The sequence below is a fragment of the Globicephala melas genome, chromosome 14 (genome assembly GCF_963455315.2).
Source record: "Globicephala melas chromosome 14, mGloMel1.2, whole genome shotgun sequence".
Classification (NCBI taxonomy): domain Eukaryota; kingdom Metazoa; phylum Chordata; class Mammalia; order Artiodactyla; family Delphinidae; genus Globicephala; species Globicephala melas.
The window spans coordinates 6,994,258-7,013,672 of record NC_083327.1 but is presented as its reverse complement, the minus strand read 5'-3'; the positions used below and the strand labels follow the sequence as shown (position 1 = coordinate 7,013,672).

Sequence of the window (19,415 nt, the reverse complement as noted above, 5' to 3'; positions counted from 1 at the left end):
AGACAGAGAAAACGTGATTCCCAGGCAAACCGCAGAGACTTCAGACAGCCAGGCTGATGGCACTGGCTTGCATGCTGCCAAGTTACGTAGAGGCCAAGGGCATGTACACAACTCGAATGGTTGGGGACATTCTGGACAAAAGCAAAGGGACGTTTTATTTTTTGGTGATTGGAGCCTCCACTTTCAACTCAAATGTCTGCCAGCAAGGTTTCCTTGTGATCTGTAGGTCATACTCATGATAAATATGCAAGTGACATGTCTTGGCTCAACTGAACCGCACGGTTACAGAGGGGACACTCAGGGAAGTTCTAGAAAAGAATACTGAATGATTCCATTTTTAAAACACTTTGCCCCATTCTGCAAAGGATTTCAGGCAAAAGAGAAGATGCTGACACTCTAGGCCGGTGAAGAAGTAATTAGTGATATTAACCTCAGCCCATCCCACAGGATGCTTTTCCTGTTTTGTCAAAGAAATTTGGAATATTTCAAGCATGTTGAAAAGTACAGAATATAATAGGATAAATCCCCATGAATCCACAATCCAATGTTGTCAGGTCCTAACCGTCTGCCATATTTACTTTAGATCTCTTTACCTTTTAACGAAATTACAGATATAACTGAAGCTCCTTCCAGGCTTACTTTCTACAGAATTTCCTCTCATGTTTCAGGTTCCCCGGATAATGCTGAAAACTTGTTGCTTCTCTACTCACATAACTTCTTTTAGTCTCTCCTTTGATGGAAACAATTTCCTACCAGGTTGTAGCTGCTGTGAAGAGAAAACTGACTGAAGGGGTTTAGCTAAGCCCCTTACTTCTGGAGGCCCAGACTTTTCTTATTGTTAAAATGGAGATAATCTTTTCTTGCCTGTTTCACAGTTATACGGCGGTAAAATTAAATGCTGTATGGAGATAATTTTGTAAACTATATCAGCAAATACAAATTATAAGATCATTTAGGAATCAAGTCTCCCTTTTTGAATATTTCTCAAAGGCCAATCGGATTTATTAAACCCTTACTGTTTACCTCCCACAAAGAATCAGTATTTAATCTATGCACTGGCCCAATAACAAGTTTGGTGACCATATATCAAGGATTTCAAATATTCTGTCCCATCCTTGCTATACACAACGTCTGTCATTCAGAAGTCTTAACAGTTGGTTTCAATAACACGACCCCAAATGAAGAAAAGGAGTCAGTGGCTGTAAGAACATAAAATCCTTTTCTTCCCAAGTGTATCTATAATTAGTAAAAAACTCAGGCAGTCAGAAAGTGGCTAATAATGTCTCACTGCTGCTGCTCATTGGGAGAAAAAAAAGAGAAGTAATTAGGGAGTGGAGCCCAAGTGCTGGTTTTCACATTCTCCACCTGAGACCCCAGCTGCCTCACAGGCGTGTCTACAGATTCCGTGGCCACACAAGGTGACACTGGAATGTTAGTAATGTTGGCAACAGCTGTTTTGTCTGGGACCATGGCCCCAGTGGGGGACGAGTGGCAATAAAAATGATTAACTGGCCATGCCTCCATTTTATAGGTCTTAGGTATCTTTATTTTTAACTCTGAGGAAGTCATCTTATTTTTATTATGAATAAAATTACTATTCCCATTGACACAGATAAATGGTTAGGTTCTTTTCCTCCAAAGATATCAGTACAGTACATGGCCTTTAGCCATTAATAGACCAAAGAGACTAAAGTTCTTTGCTGAAAGGAAAACTGAGAAACAGAAAACCCTGATCAATTCAAAGCTTGTAGATGGATGTTCAGACTATGAACTGGATTCCCACTGATGCATGATGGTTCTCAAAATGCATATAGTCACACAGAGTATTTTAGCAAGAAGTCAAATGTTTTAATTGGACATTCTTGTCATCCACTTTATTGAGCAGTCCAAAATGTGTCTTGGGGACTAACTTCCCTTAGGGGTGGGCCTTGCTAACATTAACTTTGCACCATGGGTCCTCAGTGCATAGGAAATAAGGCTGGAGATGAAGACGGAAAAGGTGGGGATAGTGATGGATAACAGGGCACAGATGCAGGAAGGCATTAGTTCCACGGTGTTTCCAGAGCATAGACTTTCATAGTTATAACTGCTCATATCAACCTGCAGCCTATCAGAAAGGAAGCCTCAGGTGTAGCTGTGGGGAGGAAAGAATGAGACTTGTATGTGATGAGATTCTCCGTCTCCAAGGAAAAACATGGTGTCCCCTGGATTCAGGCTGGGCTGAAGTGAAATGGGCAACTGTCAAAGCTTTGTCTGTTTCCTTCTTTTCTCAGCAAACAAGTCTGTTCCCTGTCCATGCAAAGACTAAAAACGATATGCTACAATGATGCTGCCTTTAGAATTATCATTAGGAATAATAATTTCATCACATCAAAATAAAAATCTAACCGCCTGAGATAAAAACACAAAGACCTAAAAAAGGGAGATGTGACCAGTTGATTATTTTCCTTGCCACTTATTCTCCCCCCGACCCTGCTCCCCAATTCCACTCTCATAAGGCCACTCAGCTCCAAAGCCTCCTCTGGCACTGTTCTCCTAGCTCCTTTCTGTTTACTGAATCCAGCAACCTCTCTCCCACCTCAGGCCCTTTGCACTTCCTGATCTTTGTGGCTGGAAAGTTCTTGCTCTGGGCCTCACACTGCTGGCTCCTTCTCAAGTAATGTCACCTAGATGCTCAGAGATGCCACCTGGACCACCTTAACTAGGGCAACAACTCTTCCTCCCAAACCACTCTCACGCTACCCAGTTTATTCCCCTGCAGTACTGCATATTAAGCTGAAATTGTTTTGTCTACCTATGGAATTGCCTCTTCACCATCGGTCCCTCACCCTACACACACATGATAGAGTGTAAGTTATTGAAGGTAGAGACCTTAGCTTTATTTATTTATTTTTTTGTTTGTTTGTTTTTGTTTTTTACGGTACACGGGCCTCTCACTGTTGCGGCCTCTCCTGTTGCGGAGCACAGGCTCCGGACGCGCAGGCTCAGTGGCCACAGCTCACAGGCCTAGCCGCTCCGCGGCATGTGGGATCTTCCCAGACCGGGGCATGAATCCATGTCCCCTGCATCAGCAGGTGGACTCTCAACCACTGCGCCACCAGGGAAGCCCGAGACCTTAGCTTTAATTTGTCTGTTTTTTTTTTTTTTTTAAATAAACCACTGTATACTCAAGGTTTGTAACAGTCATTAACACATGCTAGGTGATCGAGGTAAGTATGTGTTGGATAAATGAATTCAATTTCACATCCTAAATTCACTCTTTTAACCATGTATCCTGCTCTGTAACCACAACCTTCAGGATTGAGCAATGCCTCATGCATTAAAGGTGAAAGAAGTTCTACACTGAAATTAAAATGAGAATGGAAACAACATGGTTGTATATGTTTTCAATCTTATGGTTCCTTTAGAAAAGAAGCACAAATTCCACCAGAGTCAGCTCCCACAAAAACTCACGCTGTAGAGTTTTATCAGCGTGTTACAATAAGTCAGCATTTTAGAGAAAGCTAAGGGCTTTCACTTCTAGAGGGCATCCGGTTGACATTGAAAATGACTGTCGATGAGCTAGCATTTGTATTTAAAATACAGGATAAGCATAAGATGCAACAAAATCCTGAAAATAAACTTTGAAAATCATGTAGATTTATAAATAAGCCTCGAACACTGAGCAATCTCCAGACCCTGGACAGCCTCCTGAGGGCTGAACAGTCATTCTTCTAGAGCTTTCCCAGTGGAAACAGTAGAGGGAGCTCCTGGTCCACATTAAAAATTATGTGAATTTCTGTGACACACGTGAGCCCCACCGCTCAATTCTCTTACTGCAATAATGAAACAATGCACAAAAACAATGCCAGAGAAAAAAAAAGAAAGGAAATCAAGGGCCCTGCCTGCACCAGAAAGGAATAATAACACATTTTCCAATTAATGTGGTTTTTAATAAACACGTTTGCTGGGATGATGAATGAGAAGTGATGGAAGTGTCAAACGGGTGGGCTAAGACATGCCGCCTTTAATGGCTCATTAGTTAAACTCTTCTGTTCCGCCTCATTGCCAGCTGCTCTGCTCTCCCTTCTAAAGGAATGAAAACCTGGAATACTCTGAAATAAACTAAGGCATTTCAAGTCCCGAGACTCTCGAAGCCTCATCATCCTAACACGAGGCCACTATTTTCCATTCCTTTATGCTACTCAGATAACTGGAAGGCTTGAAAGACAAAGAAATTTTTACTGGAGAGTGAGTGAGAGAATAAAGGTGGGTTTAGCGGTCCATTCCTGGGTCTCAAGTCTACAACCCCTACTTATACTTGTGTGATCCTGGGCAAGTTACTCGATGTTTCTAAGCAACCTTTACCCCATTATAAAATGAGCATCATTTCTACTTCTCGTGGTAGTTGTGAGGATTACATAATGCGCTGGCAGTGGAGCACCGAACACAGAGCTAGGGCTGTAATCACCTCTCCCGGTCCATTTCTCTCTCTTTGGTGGAATATGTTTCCTCAGGAGTTACTGCTATTTCCTTCCCCAGGGAGAGGCTTAAGGCTCTCGTGCTTCCTCTCTGAAAACTGCTCTCAATCATAATCTTAGGGACTTCCCTGGTGGTGCAGTGGTTAAGAATCCGCCTGCCACTGCAGGGGACACAGGTTTGAGCTCTGGTCCGGGAAGATCCCACATGCCGTGGAGCAACTAAGCCCGTGTGCCACAGCTACTGAGCCTGCGCTCTAGAGACCACGAGCCACAACTACTGAGCCCGTGAGCCCCAACTGCTGAGCCCGCGTGCCTAGAGCCCGTGCTCTGCAACAAGAGAAGCCACTGCAATGAGAAGCCCACGCACCACAAGGAAGAGTAGCCCCTACTCACCGCAACTAGAGAAAGCCCGCGCGCAGCAACAAAGACCCAATGCAGCCAAAAATAAATAAATAATTTAAAAAATCATAATCTTAGTGTATTTGCAGGTATTATCAGTCCATGACATTGCTACTTAATGGTTTCCCTCCAATGAAGAATATTCATTCAAAACAAGATGACAGAAGTTACTTGGGGGAATTTGGGAGCTTTTCCCTTTGTATAGGTAAGATCAGCTCTGCTTATTAACAGGAAATTGGACCAATACTTTATAAAAAGTGATGAAGGGTTGTGGCCAGCTCTGTGAACCAGTTAGTTGCCCCTCAATTACCAGCATCTCAATAAGGATAATTTTATGTATGCAGATTACATGTGTCTAAGTTTCAACTAAACCTTCCTCAAAGAGAGGAAAAGTTGCTGTTAAGTATGGGAAGCTAAATTGGAGTAATATATATGACTTTGATGAAACAATACTTCATAAAGAAAATCTAATAACATTAGTTCAAAGATCTACTTTTAGTAAATATTCCTTTATTAGATTCTTTCCCCTAGAGAATGTACTCTCTCAGGGTGAAAGAGATTGTCCTTCCACACACACAAAGTTGTGGGAAATTCTTCTTTGTAAACAACTAAACTTTTTGGTACCAATGTTTCTTAAGAAAGTGAGAAAATACAAATTTGGCTTCAGAACAATCACAAATAGAATGGTTGGTTAAAATGTTTTAATTATTTGAGTTGCTTCAGGCCATTAGAGATTTCTTTCTTCTATTTTTTAAAAATCTTCATTGACACTCCCCAGAATAACAACACTACCTTTGATGTAGGGAACATCTCTAAAGCCCTGGAGGGGAGAACATTTTCTTGAAGAAATTGAGCAAAGTATGCTGTTATCAAAGGATCCATGCCTCCTAAAAACTCCTATTCCTTGGTTCTTTTCAGACAATCCCACCGGTCAGAGTAAATCAATAAAAAATTTTCCCTTAACTTTTCTGAAGGCTAATTGCTCAAACATATATAGTAAAATTATATACTATTCTGTTCACTCATTTGAGAGACATTATGTATTATTTGATTATTGCTTGATAAGAGAGAAAATTAATATTTTTTTATAGTTCACATTGTCATAAGACATTCTAACACATGCTTTAGGAATCTCAGACGCCAGCCAGTAGGGTGAGTCAGACACCATCTCCCAGTCTCAGTCGGAAGGATCTTGGTGCCTACCAACCTTTCCTTCTTTCTCTTGTTACCTTCCTTCCTGTTGTGAAGGGGGGAGGGCTCATCTCACATAAGGTACAAAGTGGAAGAAGACAAACAAATGAAAAACAACAACATTTTGATCTAAAAATGCCCACAAATAAAGGGGGACGTCTCTTAAGCTCTACGTCAGTTGTAATAAAATACAAATGACTAGTAAATACTATGATAGCTGCGATGGATCTCACTCTCTCTCAGCATTCCAACTACTGTGCCACTAGAGAGACCTATCAGGAAGTCTGGCCCTGGGACTCTCCACTCAGAGCTCTTCACAGATTGTCCTGGCTTCTCGGGACATGTGGACCTCATAGCAGTTCTGCCAGGACGCTGCCCGGGCTGGACCCGACGTGTCAGTGCTGTGGTCAGAGCTGCCTGGCCGCCGCCTGCCCCACTCCCCGGGGCTCAGCTTTTGTTCAGGCTGCTTTCCTCTGTCAGCAGCTCCTAGCTTGCTCTCTCCTTCCCCTCTATTTGCTTTACTGGACAGACCTTCTCAACTTTTACAGAAACAGCTTTATTGAGGTATAAGTGAGACACAAAGGACTGCACGTGTTTAATGTGTACAATGGGATGAGTTGGGACAGATGCAAACACCTGTGATCTCATCACCACAACCAACGTAACTGACATACCCAGCACCTCCCAGCCTTCCCTTCTGTCCCTCAGTGTGTGCGTGTGTGCGTGTGTGTGGTAAGAACACCTAACATGAAATCTACCCTCTTAACAAGTTTTGAAATGCACAATACTGCATGGCTACCTATAGGCACTATGTCGTAGGGCAGATCTCTGGGATGTAATCATCCTGCATAACTGAAACTTTATACCTGTTGAATAACACTCCCCAGTACTCCCGCCCCTGTGTGTTCTCTGCTTCCATAAGTCTGACCATTTTAGAAATCTCAAAAAGTGGAGCCATGCAGTCTTTGTCTTTCGGTGAACTGGCTTATTTCACTCAGCATAACGCCCTCCGGGCTCATCCATGTGTCATGATGGGCAGGAATTCCTCCTTGTTTTTAAGGCTCAACCTTTATGCTTCAGTTGTCAATTCCAGAAGAAAACCACCCTGGCGTTATCTTTTCCAAGTTTTCTTCCTCTATTCACATTTTCTGTGAGTTAAACTTAAATACTTGAAGGGCAAGGTCCACATCGTATTCATTTTTGCAAGCCTAGCTCCCAACAGTGTTAGGCACGTAGTAGGCCTTAAATAAATGTTTAATAGTTTGTGAAACTATTGAATGATGTGAATTAGAAGCAGGTTGATTTTTGTATAAGCTCATTTTCTTAAAGTGTTGGTTAATATGATCTTGAAAGGACTGATTTTGAAGAACTCTGTTCATTTCTAACCATTTGGGAAATAGCAGTCCTCTTGCTAAAGTACATTATGTTTAGGGAGATTAAACATGAAGGTGGCATAGAAGAATGTGGGGGGCCAGGTAGTTCACCTTTCTTTTCAATGCTTCCCTTAACTAATTCCTGTAAGAATGACAAGGTGCTTCATAGGACTTTTTGCAGTATGGTGGTATGCATGTCATCTATTATGTGAATAACTTAAAAAAATACAAAAGCTGATGAAAAATGTACCCCAAGATAGAGTTTTGATAATACTTGTATCAGACAAAAGATATTTAATCCACTAGAGGAGTTATCCCACAATCAAAAAGACAAAGAGTTTCCATAAACCACAATTCTTATACAAAAATGAGCGGATGATATAGTCTAATAATTCTTTTTAAACAAGAGCTGACCTATGAATAAAAACCTTTTCTTTTTTGTATAGAATTTCCCCCCTTTTTTGGTAGTCTAACAAATTGGTATTTTATTGTATTACAAAAGATAATAAACCACTTTTCTTTTAAATACCGTGTACTCAGGATTTAATGAACACTGTGTGTCAGACCCATAGCTGAGTTTAAATTCTAAATCTAATACTTGAAATAAAATAAGTACCTCTCTCTCCCAAACACTCTGGCAATCAAAACCTGTGGAATTGAATATTATAAACTCTTTCATATGGTCGCATATTTCTTAATCTTCTAAATTCTTCAGTAAACTCATTTGATCTACAGCTGAGGACTCATTCCAGGATGTGGTGTAATCCTCTTCTCTCCTAGACATTTGGCAAGCCTGTCATAAAGGCCTTCATCGTTCAGATTCCTCCTCTGAGACAACAATTACCTTGTCTTGAAAGCAGCATCATGCATTTAGAAAACTATGGGAAAGTCTAATCTTGCCTGTTAGCTTGTACCAGCTTTTCTTGTTTATAGCACGAGACAATTACCGAAAATCCTACAATGAGTTCTCTCTTTTGCCAGGAAATTTGGGATAAAAATCAACAGAGCTGATTCCTTTAAAGACTGGATTCCAGGATGTCCAATTGATGCCATTTTCCCCCCAGTTGTTTCACAACCAGTATCAACTGACACCAGCACATTGCTAAGAGAACAATTTACTTGAACGGCTAAATGGATGAAATGAAATCATTGACAGAGCAGCAATCTTTTTCACCTTTGGCATGTGGCCACACCCTAAGTGACTCCTAAGGAGCTCAGTCTAGAGCCCTCTAGTGGTGGCGCAGGTGGTTCTAGCCTTTAAAAAGTCACCTCTTCTCCCGTCTTCATTTTCTCATCTATGAAGTATATTCATTTGTTGACTCATTCATTAAATAATTAACAATTACATGCTACATGCCAGAAACTGTGCTAGACAATGATGATAAAATAGAGGTTCAAAAAATATTCACAGGGCAGTGGTCAGAAAGACAAGGAAAATAGGAGTCATAAAACAATGTGCTCTGTCTGCAGGAGGCATAAGCTCATAGGATTGCGGAGGATGACACCTCTCGTGCTGTGCCGAGAGCACCGGCAAGGGCTTCGTGGGAGACCTGGGGTCTGAGCTGAGTCCTGCAGGTGGGGAAGCTCACCTGGGCCTTGGGGAGAACATTTGCAATGTGCGGCATTTTGAGATCATAAAGGAAGATGACACTACAGGTTGCAAAAGAAGAAAGGGCACAGAGGAGGATAGACAAAGATAGGAAAAGGACAAACTTTGAAGGGACTGGAATGGCCGTAGAAGATATGGAATCCATCTGGAAGGAAAGGGAAGTTATTAAAGAGTTTTCAACCAAAGAGCTACGTGATCAGAGTTATGATTTAGAAATATTACCCCACTTGTAGAAGGTAGAGGCAATGAGACGGCTGGGAGAAGGCTATAAAAATATAGATACAAATTGACAAGGGCCTAAATAAGGAAGTGGTATGAGGAATGAGAGCTAATGGGAAGTAGAATTGACATGATTTAGGAACTATTTGGATGTGGAGGATGAGAGAGAGAGAAAAAAAATCTAGGGTCATTTTTAGAGTTTAGTTTTGGACAGGCTATGTTTGTAGTACATAGGAGACCTCCAAGTGGAGATACTGAGCAGCCCGTGGTGTGCAGGAACCTGGAACTCAGGAGGAATGTTTGGGTGGAAATAGAAGACTGGGATTCTTTAAACCATACAACGTATAAATAAGGGAAGGGGGAACAGCTTTATGGAAGGAGACAAAAACGATGGCCTCAAAGGTAGGAGAAAACGATCAGCATCAGTGAACCAAGAGAATAGAGAGTTTCAAGGGTAGAACAGTCAACAGCGTCAGTTCCTATACAGCAGTGAAATAAGGTGAAGCCTGAAAGGCACTCAGGGAATCTCGTGACTCAGAGATACTGGTGATCATGGAGAATGCAGGGCCGGCGGAGTAGCTTGGACATAATCCAGACTCCAGTGGGTTGAAGAGTTAGCAGAGCCACAAGAAATTGCACACTTCCTCTAGAAGCTTGGGGTAAAGGATGAGATCAGCTAATTGGCTACACGATCTTTATGGCTCTCTTTAGCAACAATAGTCTATGAAATTCTACTGGCAAAATAGCTGTGTCAAGAAAAGTAGGCATGCTTCCCCAGATGTCTGACTGACCACCAGCCTGGATGTTAAGAAATTGAGGAGATGGGGCTCAGGTGGGTTCAGCACAGGGTTTGCTGATCTGGGACTTGGCTTGGGGCGCCCGTGCAGGCAGTACACTTGCTCCTGTCCAGGAATGAAGTGGGCAGGGGGTGCAGCCGGCCACCAGCCTCCCTGATCTCTTGGTTGGTGGTGGTGGGAGGTGTAGGGAGCACAACCATGTTAAACAGTGGAAAGATGGAAATTATTATCTACAGGGGATTAAGATAACCTTTAGATGAACACACAGCAGTACAGAGGGACTCATGAAATACCCTACTGTTTACTCACAGGTGGTCCTGGAGGCCCTGGTTTTCCTGGAGGACCTGGTTTTCCTCGTCTTCCCTAGAAACCAAAGAGAAACAGACAACAGCTACTGTGATTCCATTTTATTTTAAGATGAGACAATATTAAATGGCAATTTTAAAGACTAAAAATTAACTAAAAGTTAAAAAACAATTCCAAGTCCACATGACCTTTAAAGACCTGTGAAGTCTAAAAGCTCTGAGACAATTTTTAACAGCCAAGATGAGAAAAACAGTGCCTGGAATGAATAAACTGTGACTCTTATGAGCAGCCCTTCAAAGGCTGTCTACTTTGGTACTCTAGCAAAGTAATATAAAGTATCTGAAAGATGGGCTAAGATGGGCATTTTATCTGATAATTCAGTGGGTTCAGGTGCAATAATAAATGCATTTATCATCTTAAATTGGTATTTCTCAAAGAGTGATCTGAATTCCAATTTTATAGGAGCTTCCTGAGGGTGCTATCAGGTATTAAAAATACACTTTTCTGGGCTCCATCCTGGACTTACTGGTTTAGAATCTCTGGGGAAGGGATCCCTGAATATGCATTTAAAAAACCCCTTCAGGTAATACTCATACTCACTAAAGTTTGAAAAGCACTTCCGTAAGCCATATTATAATTATATATGTTGTGAAAAGCACATTAACTAGCTTTTTTCTTCCCTTTGGATGATTAAGCTGTTTTATAAGTGAAATAAAATGTTCACTCCTTGCTTATTAATCTTCATTATTGTAAGTGAATGTTAACTCCCCAAGTTCGCAACTAGCTAAATTCCAATTGCAAGAGCCAGAATGACATTTCTAAGTACCTGTGTATCTATATCATTTAAAAAACATTGATTTATTATACATTCCTTTTCTTAATTATTTTCTTTCCTTTATCATAGAAGGAAGCCAGCTTAGGTATGGATAGCACACATTTTGAATGAGAAGCATTTCTGAGCAGGTTTTCTAATTCTGTTTCATTGTTACTAATAACTTTATTTTATTACCATATTGGTAGTATGTTAATACATATTATGGCTTGTTGTTACTTAACAGGTAAAAGTATTAGGCTGATCTTTCAACTCTTTTTGGGGAGAATTGGAAGCATAAACAGGGAAAGGCTCATTTCACTGACAGATTTTCTTGCTCTGAAAGAGTCAGGCTTGATCTTTCTGGCCTTCAGCTAAGCTTGGAGTTGGGTAGGAAATGCAATACCCACTGAAGCAGCAGAGTAAGGTCTGGAAGGTAGGTAAGCAAATGCGACACTGTGATTGGGTGGGAAATGCTTCCGTTAATTGCTGAAGGCAAGTTGAGTACCTACTGTCGAGGACTCCATATAAAAATAGCAGCTGTATTCATAAAAACTCCTGGCTAACAACTACAGAACAGATTTTTTTTTTAATTTCATTAAAACCAGAAATAAAATGAGTAGTTATTTTCATGTACCTTCTGTCTTAGAGATCTGAACCTTGGATTTCCTTTGGGGGGTTGTAAGATTGGAATGAATATATAATTTAATATTCTGTATACTGAATAAAAGTTACACACATGGACATAATTTTCTTGTTTTGCAGTTTACACATTCTGAAAATCAATATATTGGGTCTTTTAGTAAATCCAAGTCAATCAGCCCCTGAGGATTAATCAACGATACAACGTTTGTTTACTTGGAAAGTGGAAGCACCGTAATTTATTCATTTACAAGAGCACAAAGAAACAAAATCGGTGACATTGGAGTAGGTGATTGGTTCTTTCTTTTAGGGTGAGGTAAGTTAAAACCATAGGATAAACTTTGTGTGCAGTCTCCTTTCCTTAAAAGAGATATATATATATTGATTTGGGCAGGAAGTGGAGAAAATGAGGTTATTGATCAACTTTTATCACAGAGTTAATGTTTAAGATAAACCAAGTCTCAGATATTGTAGCACAACATTGTCATGTCTTAACATGAGGAGTAGACGGATTCATGGTTCAGTATGGTACGGGCAAGCTTCCAAACTCTTGCACGTCGCTGCTGATTTACATCATTGTTCAAAGCCTTGCGACTGTCAAGAGTGTGCGGATGTGTCTCTGGAAGAGCACAGGGGAACGCTGACTGTCTCTATGCCTCCTTGCTAACAGTAGACATGCAGGTAAGATGTTTTTGAGGACCGTCAAATTATTGGAACATACCGTACACAGCTGACTTCAGCCAGCACGTATTTTCAGTTTAAATGTGGTTTCTAGGCTTGAATTTCTAGTAACATCCTGAAGCAGATTTGAATACTTTTTTCTTTTTCAGCTTTACTCAGATATAATTGGCATGTAACATTGTGTAAGTTTCATGTGTACAAGTGATGCCTTCATACACTTATATGTTAGAAATAAAGTTAGTGAATACCCCCGTCAGCCTACATAATTACCATTTGTGTGTGTGTGTTGAGAACATTTAAACTCTACTCTCTCAGCAACTTTCAAGTATAAACACAATATTGTTAACTATAGTCACCATGCTGTACATTAGATCCCCAAACTTATTCATCTTCTAACTGGAAGTCTGTGCACTTTGACCGGCATCTCCTCATTTCCCCTTCCTCAGCCTTTGGCAGCCAACATTGTCTCTGTGTTGATGAATTAGGCTTTTTTAGATTCCATGCTCTGGGGCTGGGGCTGTGCCTGGGAGGGCCAGGGAATACCCTCCTGACGTCGATAGAGGGGCTGTTTTTGCGTGTTTCTTTCCACTTCTGTCTCCTCTTATTTCAGGCCCTTCATTCTAGACCCACTGTAAAGTGAGACAAGAAGTGGGCACTCGGTTGTGGGTTGGGATGAAAATCCCAGCACATAACAGAAAAATGCTGAGCTGGGTGCGGCCTTCCTGGCTAGGGTGCCTGGTCCCAGGTGGCCATTTGTTCAGAAGCAATTGATCAGTTGGAGTCTGGCTCAATCTCCAAATGGATGGTTTCAGCAGCATTACAATTGGGCTAAGCCAATACTCTTCTGAAAATTGGGAGTATGAAGCATAAAAGGCAGATTTACCATATCAGGTTGCCCTGGAAACCTCAGAGTGCTCAACACGTACGTTTCCTGTTTGGCAACAGTGTAAAGGTTATCAGACTGCAGCTTAGGTATTTGTCTAATGATTTAAGCCCAGTGGTGCTCTAACCCGATCACACATCAGCATCCTCGGGAGACCTAGCAGAAACAGATTGCTCTCCCCACTTCCAGAGTTTCTGACTCAGCATGTCCGGGGTGGGACCCGAGAACTCACATTTATAACAAGTTCCCAGCAGTACTGATGCTACTGGCCTTGAGACCACACTGTGAGAACTCCTGTTCTAAACCTCAACCTCTTATTTCATATTTAAAGTCAGGCAATCTTGTATAGCCCTTAATCTTGTAAACCTTGTAGCTCAGAACAAAAGAGCTGGGTTGGTTTTGTGACTGCGTGGAACTTTAAGAATAAAAACCCCATTGTCAACTTCAGGACCGCCTGGATTGGAATCCCAGCCTTTTCTTTTATGGAAGGTTCTTGTGTCAAGATGTCCTTGCTGTAAAATTGGTACTTACCCATTGAAGCCTGTTTGTGAAGAATTAAAAAAGAGATCATGTGTAAAATTCCTGCCACGCACACACCCATTAGGATGGCTAGTTTCAAAAAACAAAATAAGCGTGCGTGAGGATCTGGAGAAACTGGAATGCTCGCGCACTGCTGGCGAGATTGTAGAATGGAGCAACTGCTGTGGAAAACACTGCGCAGATTTTTAAAATAATGAAAAGTAGAACGACCATGTGATCCAGAAATCCCACTTCTGGGTCTATATCCAAAGGAATTGAAAACAGGGTCGTGAAGAGATATCTGCACACTATGTTCATACGCAGCACTATTCAGAATAGCCAAGAGGCAGAACCAATCCAAACGTCCATTAACAGATGAGTGGATAAACAAAATGTGGTACATACGATGGAATATTATTCAATTTTGAAAAGGAAGGACATTCTGATACATGCTACAACATGGATAAACCTTGATGACATCATGCCAATCAAAATAGGCACAGTGAAATAAGTCAGTAGAAGACAAATACCGTATGATTTCGCTTATATGAGGTACTTAGAGTAGCCAAATTTATAGAAGCAGAAGGTAGAATGGTGGTGGCCAGGGGCTGGGGGGCGGGGGATAGGGGAAGTCATTTAATGGGAGCAGAGTTTTAGTTTTACAAGATGAAAAAGTTCTGAAGATCTTTTCACAACAATGCGGCTGTACTTACACTAATGAACTGTACAGCTGAAAATGGTTAAGATGGTAAATTTTATGCTATGTGTTTTTCTCCACAATTAACAACAACAACAACAACACTCCTACTATAATATCTGACACAGTGGGAATAATAAATGTTAGTTTCTTTTCTCCCTGCCCTTCTACCATCCTTTATCCAATTATCCTTTTTTTTTCCATTTAAAAATGTTGATAATATATCAAGAAAACCTTCTAAAATCTGTGTTGTGCATCAGTTAAAAAACGTAACCAACTGTCAACCTTGCATAGGGGATTTTTTCATCTAAAACAACAATCAAGATGCCCATTAAGAGTAGAAATAGAAAAAGTAAATTGTAGATTATTCATACAGTGGAATACTATATAACAATGGAAATGAATGGAATACAACTATATGCAACAATATGGTTAAATTGTGTAAACACAACGTTGATCAATTCATATAAGGAATAAAAGCAGGCAATACTAAGCTAAGCTGTTAGAAGTTGCAATAGGTCACCCATGTGGGAGTGGGGAGCGACTGAGATCATCAGACTAAGATGCGGACGTCCTGTTTCTTGAACTGTGTGCAGGTTACAAGCGTGTTCTTGATTTGTGAAAAATCAACAAGTGGTCTCCTTAGGATACATACATTTTTCTGAATGTTTGTTATACTTCAATAAAAATTAAAAAAAATGAAACCAGGAGATTTCCACGATGGAGTGATTTTATTTGAATTATCAGATGACTTCATCCATCTGCATTTGCTGTGTACATGACCACAGAGGGTCAATACTGTCAGGAAGGAAAAAAAAAAAACCCAGGCCTATTTAAATAAATGACATCTACAAATTTTCAACAGTAAAAATAACTTGATGCTTCCAGGATGACTTGCAGTATGAGAGCACATGTATCTTAAATTAGCCACTTGATTTATAAACACTTGACCATCCAGGAGCATTAAGAAGGGAAGAATGCAAATAATGGGCGACTGGTACTTATCTGTCAGATGGTTTTTGCTGTTGATGATGACGACGAGGACAAGTTACAGTAGTAATCGTACCGAAATAAAGGGTGGTATGCAGCCCTCAAGCCCACAGAGGAGACACGTGTGTAAGTAATCTCTCTAAATTGCCAGGTCTTCTAATGCAGCTGGCTCCTCTCCAGAATTCCCCTGTTCCCATGTGTGTATTCAGCACAGTCTTAGGCATCAACTCAGCCTGAACAAGGTACCAAGGAGATGTCGAGGAAGAGGAGACAGGGCCTTGACTGGCACCCACAACTGTGAAGTAGGTGTTAATTACACAGGAAAACATTACAGACCATCTGGGAAGTTTAGTTTTCTTTTTTTACATTGTGAACGGAAATAAGATTAATGACTGATGTAAAAGGTTAGCACATTTTGAAATCAACGATATGTGAAAAAATGGGAACGGAATACTTACATGAGGAATGCATAACATCTTAAGTGAATTTTATTTCTTAACATCTTTAAAAATACATCTAAGACAGCAATGAGGCTAGTCATAATGGTCTCCTTATTTCAGGGATCAGACAAGTGGCTCTTGTAAGGACACGGGGAGAGGATGTAATTCAACATGAACAAAGAATCTGAAATAGGTTTAGGGCTAAGGGAAGATGAATCCATATTGTGATGCTATTCCCGATATTGCTTTTCTCATTTAGGTTGGGATCTTAAAATTTCTAAATCATGTCACAATTTCCCCATCTCTCTGTTCCCTTTTTTTTTTTTTTTTGGCGGTACGTGGGCCTCTCACTGCTGTGGCCTCTCCCGTTGCGGAGCACAGGCTCCGGACGCGCAGGCTCAGCGGCCATGGCTCACGGGCCCAGCCGCTCCGCAGCATGTGGGATCTTCCCGGACCGGGGCACGAACCTGCATCCCCTGTATCGGCAGGCGAACTCTCAACCACTGCGCCACCAGGGAAGCCCAGTTCTCTTCCTTTTTTTCCCCTTTGGATGGACTCTACCAGTACCTAATGTGGCTTTTCAAAACAAGTTAGAAATGTGACAATATTAACTAAACCCCCTCAGCTATAACTGAATAAATGATAATCTGAATAAACGGTAACACTTCATCGAAGCGCTGGACTGGGCCAGGTGGTCTGGTCTGTGGTCAGCATGGTCTACAGTCACTGTTTAGCATTCCTATGAAGTTATCATGGCAGCACCAATTTGGTCATGAAGATAAGTATAATTAAGGTCTGACCTCTTAAGTCCCTTCTGACTGGATGAACCCCAAATCACCTTTTCCTTGTGTGCTCCAAGCTGTGCATGTACCAAGAAACATAAAAGCCTATGACAAATGATTATTAAAATGGTTACCATCGATCAGATGCTTGCCATGGGCCAAGCCCTGAGTGCTAAGCACGGACTTATGCTATTTCACTTAATCTGCTGCAAACTACTGTGGGTGAGTGATGCTGTTCCCATTTTACAGAGAACGAAAGATTAAACATCTAGCTCCAAATCACCCTGCTCTTAATTGGTGGGGCTAAAATTTAACCCCAAGTGTGTCTGATCTTAAAATCCGTAACCCTCAGGATGAAGGTGTCCTTGGGGGGGCATATCCTGGTCATTCACGATTTCAGTTACTTTGCTGCTCTAATTGTTGAGTTTCTCTTGTTTTCCCACCACCAAGCCAGATTTTTAAATGTCCCATCGCCTTACGACTTTGCCCTTTTGGGAATTCAGGTCTTTCTAGTTCTCTCAGCTGCTCCCCTGGTGGCTGCTTGCCTTTGCCTTGCGCCAGCAGGACAACCACAACCTTCCACTTAGACTGGACTCCCGACGGTCTTGCCAAACCACCAACTCTCTCTGTCCCAATCGCGGGCTCTGTTTTCTATCCTGCCATTGCCAACCTCAGCCAATGCACTTGGTTCATCCCGGCTCAGGGGTGGGGCACGGTAGGGCATGGCTTAGCTGCTTCCTGACCCTCTGTGATACATTTTATTGTGCGGCAGTGAGAGGGGGGACGCTCCCTCCGTATTTGGAAGTTTGCAGGGGGATGCTTGCAGGCCGGAGGAGGAGAATCGGGCTTGGACTCTGCCTTCCTTGTCCAAGAACTATGCCCATGCCCTGGGGTCCCCATCTCCAAGCACTCATAGGCTTCAAGCATCTTTCATTTTTATTCAGGAAACTGTTACATTTTTAGACTTAGAGAGTGGATGAAATCAACACGTAGAGGGACAAATAATGCACATAAACTGCTAGTGTCTTATTTAAAAGAAATGTTAACATGAAAACGATGTGATGAGGTTCCTCAACAAATTTCAGACGGGTCAGAGCTTGAGCCAGTGTATAAGAAGGAATTCAGCCTTACCAGTCAGCACTGGAACAAAGAAATCATTAATGACATTTCATATCTTGATTTCAATGAAGCTAAATTTATAGAAGTGCATTTTCAGTATTTTTGAGTCACATACTTTAACAAATGAAATGTACCCTCAAGGGGTGGAATTTTAGAACTGCAGTTTCAAAGAGAAAGACTGGATTGAGCAACAGCAAATAAATTCATAGGAATACATTTTGCAGCTATTCAATAACTTCCCGTAAACAGAGAGAATCCCCAAGGATCCGTAAGATGCAAGTATGAAGGTCACCCAATTTTGATACAGAAGAACTTTCAGTGCATAATTCTCAATCCATCAACTTAAATTTAATGGATTAAATCCCACTTGGATATTTAAATGCCCGCTTCAAACCCTATCCAAAAAATGAGTAAATGTATTCAGCAGAAATGTACTGTCTGTGTTTTACGTACTGTTCTAGGGGAAAATATATGAATAAGGCCTGGATCTTGCTTTCAGGGTAGAAGAGGAGGGACAGCTATTGACAACAGCTATTTGGAGAGTGTTGTTCATTTGGTTGTAGGTAAACTCAGGAGTTCTGGGGAGGGAAGGTGAGAATTAAGTTGCTTCCCAAACCTTTCAGTAACTCTCTCAGCCTTTCGTTTGACAGGGGAAGTGGCGGGGGGTTGGTCACCGGGATGGGATGGGAGGGAAATGCGGGTGGAGGAAGCCGTCTGCACCCCCTTGGCAATGAGATGGGGTGCTAGACCCTGAAGAGTCCCCTCAGACAGGAACAGCTTCCATGGACACTTGTGCCCCCATACAGATGTGTCCTCTTTGGTCCTTTTGTCCTCTGATACTTATTGCCAACCTTTCAATCAACTGGGCTTGGAAGGCATTTCCCGCCACCACTCCTTGTGCTTTCACGATGGACTTAAGTATTGGGACTCTGTATTGATGACCTTCAAAAACTGAATGCTTGTGGACCTGCCATTATGTAAATACTGGGTATGTTTTTTCTTGACTTGAATACTCTTTTCATTTCCTTAAACCTGACACCCAAGGTCACTTGCCAGTGTGACTGGGTAAGAGGAACTCTGAGTCTGACCTCTTCCAGCTGCTTTCCCACAGTCTCTTTCTCCTTCAGCTCCGACCTTTTCCCAGAGCAAGGTTAGAGTGTCTTGGGAAAGCTGGTACCTCAGTTGGCCCTGCCAGCCCCAGCTGCAGGTCATTTGCTGGATTCTTTTTATGTTCTCCTTTGACTTCTCAGTCCCCTTTAGAGAAGTATCCTTCAGGCAGAAACCGCAGCTACATCTTATGCTGAGCGTCCTGCTACACAGGACGTACATCCATCCATCCCTATACAGACATCCCTAAAGCCTAACCAACACCTACTCACAGGACTGACCTTCCTACGTACTTGCCCCAGGCCCCAGCAAGTGACTGTCCTTGTCAAAGGGCTGGTGAGGGGCCTGTGTCCCTCTGCTGGTTTCCCTGGTAACCGATGAGCCCACCTG

At 41.7% G+C, this 19,415-nt stretch overlaps 1 protein-coding gene across 1 annotated transcript in view; it reads right to left on the bottom strand.

The window, feature by feature from the left end:
• LOC115854745 (collagen alpha-1(XIX) chain) overlaps positions 1 to 19,415 on the bottom strand; it is a 304,855-nt gene that overhangs the window by 47,395 nt on the left and 238,045 nt on the right. The window contains exon 15 of the mRNA XM_060283962.1: positions 10,358 to 10,411. Coding sequence (XP_060139945.1) covers positions 10,358 to 10,411 — 54 coding nt within the window. The remainder of the gene's footprint in view (positions 1 to 10,357; positions 10,412 to 19,415) is intronic.